This window comes from Frankliniella occidentalis, unplaced genomic scaffold (genome assembly GCF_000697945.3).
Source record: "Frankliniella occidentalis isolate FOCC.00 unplaced genomic scaffold, Focc_3.1 Scaffold31, whole genome shotgun sequence".
In the NCBI taxonomy this organism is placed as follows: domain Eukaryota; kingdom Metazoa; phylum Arthropoda; class Insecta; order Thysanoptera; family Thripidae; genus Frankliniella; species Frankliniella occidentalis.
Window position 1 is genome coordinate 568,702 of NW_026267161.1, and position 7,869 is coordinate 576,570.

The 7,869-nt window shown below is 48.0% G+C and overlaps 1 protein-coding gene across 1 annotated transcript in view; it reads left to right on the forward strand.

Moving 5' to 3' along the window:
* Nucleotides 1-4,665, forward strand: part of LOC113215034 (UNC93-like protein) — a 38,158-nt gene extending 33,493 nt beyond the window's left edge. The window contains exons 4-5 of the mRNA XM_052265813.1: nt 800-1,067; nt 2,221-4,665. Of these exons, the coding sequence (XP_052121773.1) occupies nt 800-1,067; nt 2,221-2,576 (624 nt within the window). The 3' untranslated portion in view covers nt 2,577-4,665. The remainder of the gene's footprint in view (nt 1-799; nt 1,068-2,220) is intronic.
* The last annotated feature ends 3,204 nt before the right edge of the window (nt 4,666-7,869 follow it).

Below are 7,869 nucleotides of genomic sequence, written 5' to 3' on the forward strand. Positions count from 1 at the left end.
ACCAAAAAAAAAAAAAAAAAAAAATCTAAGCAGCTTTTCGAAAAAGAATGTGGCACGTGGGTATTTTTCCATATTGCGAAAACGAAGGCGTTTTATTGGCGACATGAAAGGGCGCTGATCCCTGTGTAGCAGCCGCGTGTGGCTTAGTGGCCGGGTGCGGGCGCCGCCTCGGCGCTGTGTATTCGGGAGCGGGAGAGAGACGGCCGCACCGCAGCCCGTCTCACTCGCACTCGCCTCGGAGGCGGGCAGGGTGCCGGCCGCCGGGCCCGCCGCCTGGCTGTGCCTGGCTCGGAGGTACTCATTCCCGTGTTTACTGCGTCAAAGCAGAGCTGATGCGTGAAATCCGGCTCGCCGAGTACTCTGCGCCGAGTACTCGCGGACCACGAGGAAAAGAAAAAAAAAGATGAATGAACACAGTATAGCCTCAAATTTATAGCATCCAAATAGGGACGTATAAAGCCGTCGTGTTCGCGTCATTTGTGACTCACGCTTGTGATATTTGCCGCAGCTGTTTTTGCGTCAGCGCCTCACTGTTAAAAATGTCCTTGTAAATCTACATCTGTTGTAGTTTCCATTTACAAAATATCTTGAAAATTTGCGCCAGCCCGTTCTTGCTTGTCGATCAATCCTATAGAATTCTTTAGAATTCACTTATAAGTCGACACAAAAGAGCTCGTAAATTTACAATTTAAAATTGAAATATTACGATACGCACCATGGAAATTTTTATCGTAAACCTACGGCTATTTTCTATAGTTGCCTCAGTCTAACCTGTGCTTCTCTCTCTGTTCCCCTTTAGGCGTACGTGTCCTGCGCGCTGGGCATCCCCTCGGTGGGCTACGTCATGATCTGCTTCGGCGTGGTGAACGCCATGTGCTCGCTGCTGTTCGGCTCGCTCATGAAGTTCGTGGGCCGGTCGCCGCTCATGGCGCTGGGCGCCGTGGTGCACGCCGTGCTCATCGGGGTGCTGCTCATGTGGCGGCCGCACCCGGACTCGCCGCTCGTCTTCTTCGCCATCTCCGGGCTGTGGGGCGTGGGCGACGCCGTCTGGCAGACTCAAGTCAACGGTCAGTAGTACCATCACTCATTAGTGTGTGCGACCATCATTAGCAAGTGATTGGAAGACAACAGTGACGTTTCTTTTTGTTTTGTTCTTCTACCCTGAGAAATAGTAATTATCGTTTGGAAATCCTTCGAGGGGAGATTATCAGTGCCTTTACTTCTGAAATAAGATTTCTTCTTATATTCAAAACGATTCCATTCTGTTTCCTTTTAATGAGAAAGAGGATCCGGTTCAGATTTCAGATTCAGTTTCATTTAACCGAATAATGTAGGGCTTTAAAAGTCGAAACAAAGGTCAAAACAGTGAAAAAGTAGGGCAATACAATAATATAATACACTGAAGGCGGAGCTGGGCAGAGGGTCATGCTAGCTAGTCCTAATCGTAATTAGTAAATTGTGACATACTGCTGCGGTGCGGTACCCACAATCTTGCGCGTATCATGAAACTTGAAACTGTTTTCCCGGTGTGGGTCGAACACGACCGGGGAGCGACAACCGAACGCGTAGTCCGGCCGGGACATTATCTGTACATCTTTCATTATCCTCCTTCCTCCGAGCGGTCCGGCCGGCGCCTAGCACGATGCATGTCCCAAGGACGAGTCGCCGTGGGAAATGCTCCCGCTGTTCACATAAGACGACTCATGTGAGGCAAAAGGAGCTAATCGCCTCCTCCCGACCCCCTCTGCCCGAAACGCGTGATGTTTTTGCGCATGCAATGTGTCATCCTTCACAGCAGGGCCTCAAAGGGTCACTGCTGCACCAAGAAAATCGTTTCCTTAAATCCTTGAAGTTTTGGCCCTAAGTTGACGATGATAAGGATACATTTTTACCTACATTCAAAAAATTATTAAATTCTAACGAAAAAAAATGCCAAAAGATGAACCAAGATTAGAATTTCTAGAAAACATCCGTAATCTCATAACCTCGAGGAATCGATTTGCTGGGTGGGTTTGAAGTTTCAAGTGACAGGGAAGGAGGATGAATGCAGGTTTATATCGCGGGTATTACGTACAACAAGTATACATGTGACTTTAATGATTTAGTTCAGGTATAGGTTAACCTAATTTCGTAGAAACGTCTGGCGCGTCATTCAGGATAATGACAGCCGATGATTGTTTTCATCCATCTTGTCTAACTTGGGCGTCCCTTTGTCCTCAGGTCTCTACGGTACGCTGTTCAGGCGAAACAAGGAGGCCGCCTTCAGTAACTACCGGCTGTGGGAGTCGGCGGGCTTCGTGGTGGCGTACGCGTACAGCACGCACCTCTGCGCGCGCATGAAGCTGTACGTGATGCTGTCCGTGCTGCTGATCGGCATCTGCGGCTACATCATCGTCGAGTTCCTGCACATGCGCAAGAAGAGGCGCATGAAGAGGCTGGCCGAGGACCCCAAGGCCGCCGCCAAGGAGGCCGCGGCCGCCGCCGAGGCCGCCAAGGCGTCGGGCGTGCCCGCCGTCGAGGAGACGGACGACGAGCAGGACGAGGCCGACGACGACATCATCGTCACCCACCTCTAAACGGGGCGACCCGTCCTGGCGGTGCCGAGGGCGGTGCAGCGCGGGGGGCCGCGGAGTGCGCGAGGAACACTAGTGTGCAGTGCGAGTCTGACGCCTCCATGACCCCCGTGAACCACCAACACCACCGCACGGCGCTGCCCGCCGACGCACCCCGTCGTCGCCGACCCGTCACCCGATGACCTGACGGCCGGCCGACCTGCTGGTCACGACGACGGAGATGTGACGTGACGTCGGCGCGACGTCGCGGTCGCCTCGGCGCGGGTCTTCTTCTCGCCCTGGAGGCGGCCCGCGGCCATGTGCTCCTTCTGCACCGAGATCGACCCGAGTCCGACGCGTCCGCGTCGAGCCATTGCCATATTAACATCACTGAATGAAGGTCCAGGGCGGCCGTCGCGGGAGTGCCAGCGGGGCGTGACGAGCAGGTTGGCAAACCTGACGCGGTCCAATGAGAGAGAGAAACAAGTGTGAGTGTAGTCCCGGTGAGCGCAGGGTCCGACCCCCTGCCACGTTGTGTATGTAGTGTGTCTTATTTTATAAAATTCTGTTTTCGCATTTTGCTAAAGAGAAAGAAATGTTGTTAACGTTGTTCATATTCATTTTAATGGAGGATAGATAGTAATGTTTGCGATCTGCTGCTCGCGAGTGACTATGGCGCCTGCTCACTCCTGTGGCCAAATTCAAACCCTTTTGATTAAAAAAATAAACTTTAAAAACATGTGATTGATCTTCTGTTTGATGTGGAAAGGCAGGTCCTCTCCAATTGTTGAATTCCGAGGTCGAATTTCTGGTCCCAGCAATGCGTCGCACTGCTTGTGTGTGTAAAGAATTGTTGCCATATCCCTGTAAGGTGTATTTTTCGGTGCCATTGCCGCCGCCGGCCGCTGGTTCGCACCAGAGCTCGGCGCGGGGTCCCCACACGTAGCTCAACTGAGCGCGAGTCATTGGCGAAAGTTGAAAGTGTTGGCGACGGACACTGTGCGGTTAGCTGGAAGGCAAGTGTGTCCCCCGCCTTGTCAGTTTCGCGTATGGCGAGAGGGAGACAGAGGGGAGGGGGGCTGAGACAGACAGTCCATGCCTCCCACTCTGCTCCAACTGTCCACTAGGAGGTGATTTCTTGATCGGGCGATCGATCGTTTTGTGTATCCCCAGGTAGAACACCGCACCGGCACATTACAGGCGTCAGAAAAGTGCCCCGCATCTTCGAATAGCGCTAGTTTAGCGCCCTAGAGGTGCGGATGTTCTACTGGGGATTTCCCCCTCTTCTCTCCTCCGCCGTTTATTGCTGCTCACCAGTCTTTTCGTGCACTTGAGTTGGTTTGGGCTGGCCATAGGAGTTGAGTGCTTGTAATAAAAAAAAATAATATTGGGCTCACTGTTCTTTTATTTTTTTACGTAAGAAAAAGTGCATGTTTCGGGAGGACTTATACTGTGCCGATGGCAAAATGTCCAACGCCCGGGAGTTACGCTTGCTCTGTAACCCGGGCGTGGGACATTCTAGGCCTTTTGTACAAACTGTAATGAAAAAATTTGCGGGTCATGTACATAGACTTTGTTGAACAAATTTGTAGTTTGAAAGCGGTAGTTTAAGTTGGCCCATGCTATGAGTTGGTTTGAGGAACAAATGCCTGTGAAACAAGGGACTCGCGTCCACAGCCGGTTCATCTTAAGGCACGGCTGGCTGTCAATTGGATTTTTGTTAGTTTGGTCACAATATTTATGGTTTTGCCGTAGGTTTAAAATATTTTTCGTCGATAGTGTAAAGTTTTAATTAAATAATTGTATTATTACTACCCAATGATTTCTTTTTGTTCTTAGAATAGGTGAATAGAGACAGCGTTTCGTCTCTGGTACAAAGTCACCCGACTCTATAGAGCGATTGTCCTGTTTCATTATTCTTCACAATCCTGCTTTACCTCATCCCTCAGTAAATATCGTCAGATGTAATACGTATTATAAATTTGCATGCATCTGTTGTAGAAGAAACTCGCAAATCTTTTAAGATTTGCTAAGAATAGCGATAACCTAAAAAAGACAAGATCTCGATATTACACATTTGAAATGTTAATAAACAAACCTTGTGTGTCACTCAGTTGCCGTTCTCCTTCTTTCCCACAACAACCCAACTCACTGTTGTAAATGATTAATATATGTGAGCATTATACTGGGGAGCTCAGAAAGTGTGGCGCTATCTTCAGAAATACTAAAGCATCGGTGAGCAAGCGTACAGCGCCACACGGGTGACCACGACAGACCAAAGCGGGCCGCCCTTCCCTCCCTCAGTCTCATAGTGAACACGGAGAACCGCGGGAAACTCAGCAGGGACTCATTAGAGTCGTTGCCCGCACGTTTTTGACTGCCAAAGTGAGTCCCTCCTGACTGAATTTTGACTGGCTGGTCATAATTTAGGCAGGAAGAAAGACTTTCTTTGACAATCAAAAACAGAAATTGACTAAAAGTGCCTTTTTCTGTTATTGGGGCGAAGCTTGAAGCGGATGGAATCCGCCCTGCGTACAGGAAGGGGTAGGGGGTAGGGGTTATACGTCATTCCGTAAGCACCGCGTACCCTTGACTTAGTTCGCAGACTGATGCGAGGGGGGATCAAATGATCAAATCCCGTGAACACGGACCGTCTGCACCGCGCGGCCGCCGCAGAGGAGTCTCTGCCAGCACGGAGTAGCGTACGCCGACCGTACGGAGTATCGCCGCTCAAGGTGCTGGTCGACTGAAACGGAGTATCTCTACCACATCGCGGCAAGATTCGGGCTTGGGCCAATTACATATTCCCACAAACACAAAGAAAAGTTGAAATACCGTCGACCTGCACCTACCTGACCATTCACACACTTGGAGACGGCTCTCCTAGGTCTTGTAGGCGCACCCGCCACCACGTCAAAGGTGCCAGAAAAAGGGGAACCGCAAACACCCGCTTTAGTAATCGCCCAGAAAATACGTCCGTTTTTTCCTCAGATTCATTCGGCAAATAGCGGGAGCTCGACGCCTGCGAGACTGGGGGTAGGCCATCCCGCTCTACACGCATGCACTGAAGGCCGGATGTTGCCTACCTATTAGGCGCTCTGAAAGCTTATACAGGCTGAACTTGGCATGTTCGTTCCGGCAAATGACGGACGTACTTTCACTGTGAAAAATTGTCGGGGAGGAAAATGTTTACATGGGAAATGTGCAAATACAATTTAAAATTGTAAATTTGCAAGCACTGCGTATCGACTTGAAATCGAATGACGAGCAAAACTAGGAGGTTGTAAATGGAAAATTACAAAATATACCGTATGTATGGACATATTTTGCTCAGTGTTCTGGATGATCCCTTACGTGTTAGGAACCCAGCCAAGGGAACTCCCACGGCTCGCGGTTGCAGTGCCGAGTCTCGTTAAGATCGTAAATTTGTTACTATTGAAATCTTGTGGCACTTTGTTTTGCGTAACGCAGTGTTGGTCAGCATACTTCTTCTATAAGTTTATTTCTATCAAATTTTAAAGAAGTTTGCTGCGAACAGTGCAAGTTATGAAATTCGCACCACGGGTGTGAATAATCCACAGATTTTTATTCGCCCTAGCAGTCCGAATTGTGATTCCCAGTGATTCCCAAAGGTAAATAAACAGTGCAAATCGGCGTCGTTAGCTCGAGACCGATAATTATCGTAGGATGCTAACCTGAGTTCTATGGTGGACAGCGTGTCAAAGGATAGTGCTTGTTGGTTTCCGGAATATTGAAATGTTCTGTTCCGGTAACTTTTGGAGGTTAGTGTGCTCCTGTTACTCCCTTTTTTACACACACTAGTTGTGAGTTATTTTTAAAGGCAGAGTAAATGATGCCTATTATTTGTAAACTTAGCTCACTGTAAATACTGTTGTAGGTCTTTTGCAAATGGGTGAACTGTCAGTGTAATATTAATCATATATTTTACTCTGTGTTATTCTAGTGGAACATCAAAATGTATTACTTCTGATAGGGGTGTGGACTTTCATAGTCAACGGGGGGATATACCACATACACTAGATGACACTTAATGTCCAGTGCCAAATTAGTTATTTGAAAGACCATGGCCATTTTAGCGTATGGGGGAGAGGCATTTAAAAGTGACTTGTATGAGTAAATTAAATGTAATTAATAGTTGATGATTGTTGAGGAATAAATGTAAGCAAGCATTTGAAAAAAATCCAAAAGTACAATTTAATATGATTGCAGAAACACGGCTTGGAGTTGTTCTTGACATAAGCAAAAAAAGTCTACGAGTCATTTCACCTGAAAGTATAGGTGAGTAAAGTTGACTTGACAGTAACCAACTCTGGTTTGATGGCTTAAGTTCCCCTGGCCTTAGTTCCTCCCTGTCGATTTCAATACTCCGTCAAAATCTATTCTGATTTGTTATTGTTAAAAACGTATTTTAAAAATTTGACTATTTGAGAATTACTGGGGTCTGGATTGGTAAGGCAGAATCCCTTTCACTTACTCTATCTAAATATCATGGTGCCAACCCACTTCTGCAAAGTCCTTTTCTTTGCTAGTCCGCTTTAGGTAGGCAACCCGCCCACAAGTTCGAGAGACCACCTCTTAAAACTCAAGTGTTTGAGGACAGGGGTGGTTTCTGACGGAACCAACTGTAGTTTTGTGGTCCCCTGGTTCACCTCTGTTGAATCGACTACTTTTCTGCCAAAATCCAGACCCACCAACTTTCGCTAAAAACACAAAGGGCCTTTGTATATTAAGCCAAAAATGAAAGATTTGAAAACCACTGGAAATGGTTGGAATTGGTTCGACAGCATCCTCTTTCAATCTCTCCCCGTCGAAATTTCACGGCGCCGGGCCATTTTAAGCGGGTTACGCCTGTTTTCCTTGGACCGGTTCGCCTGCTAGTTAGGCAGCCCATTGTACGCTACCCGCCAGATTCAAAAGACCACCCCTAAAACTCAAGTTTCTCCGGACAGGGGTGGTTTCTGACGGAACCAGAAGTAGTTTTGTGGCCCCCTGGTTCACCCCTGTCAATTTGACTACTTTTCCGTCAAAATCTGGACCCATCAATTTTCGTTAAAAACACAAAGGCCTTTGTAAATTTTGCCAAAAATGAAAAAATTAAAAATCGCTGGAAATGGTTAGGATTGGTCCGACAGCATCCTCTTTCAATACCTCCGTCGAAATTTCACGCCGCCGGGCCATTTTAAGTGAGTTACGCCTGTTTTTCTCGGACCGGCTCGCGCGCCAGATTCAAAAGACCACCCCTTAAAACTCAAGTTTCTCTGGACAGGGGTGGTTTCTGGCGGAACCAAAAGTAGTT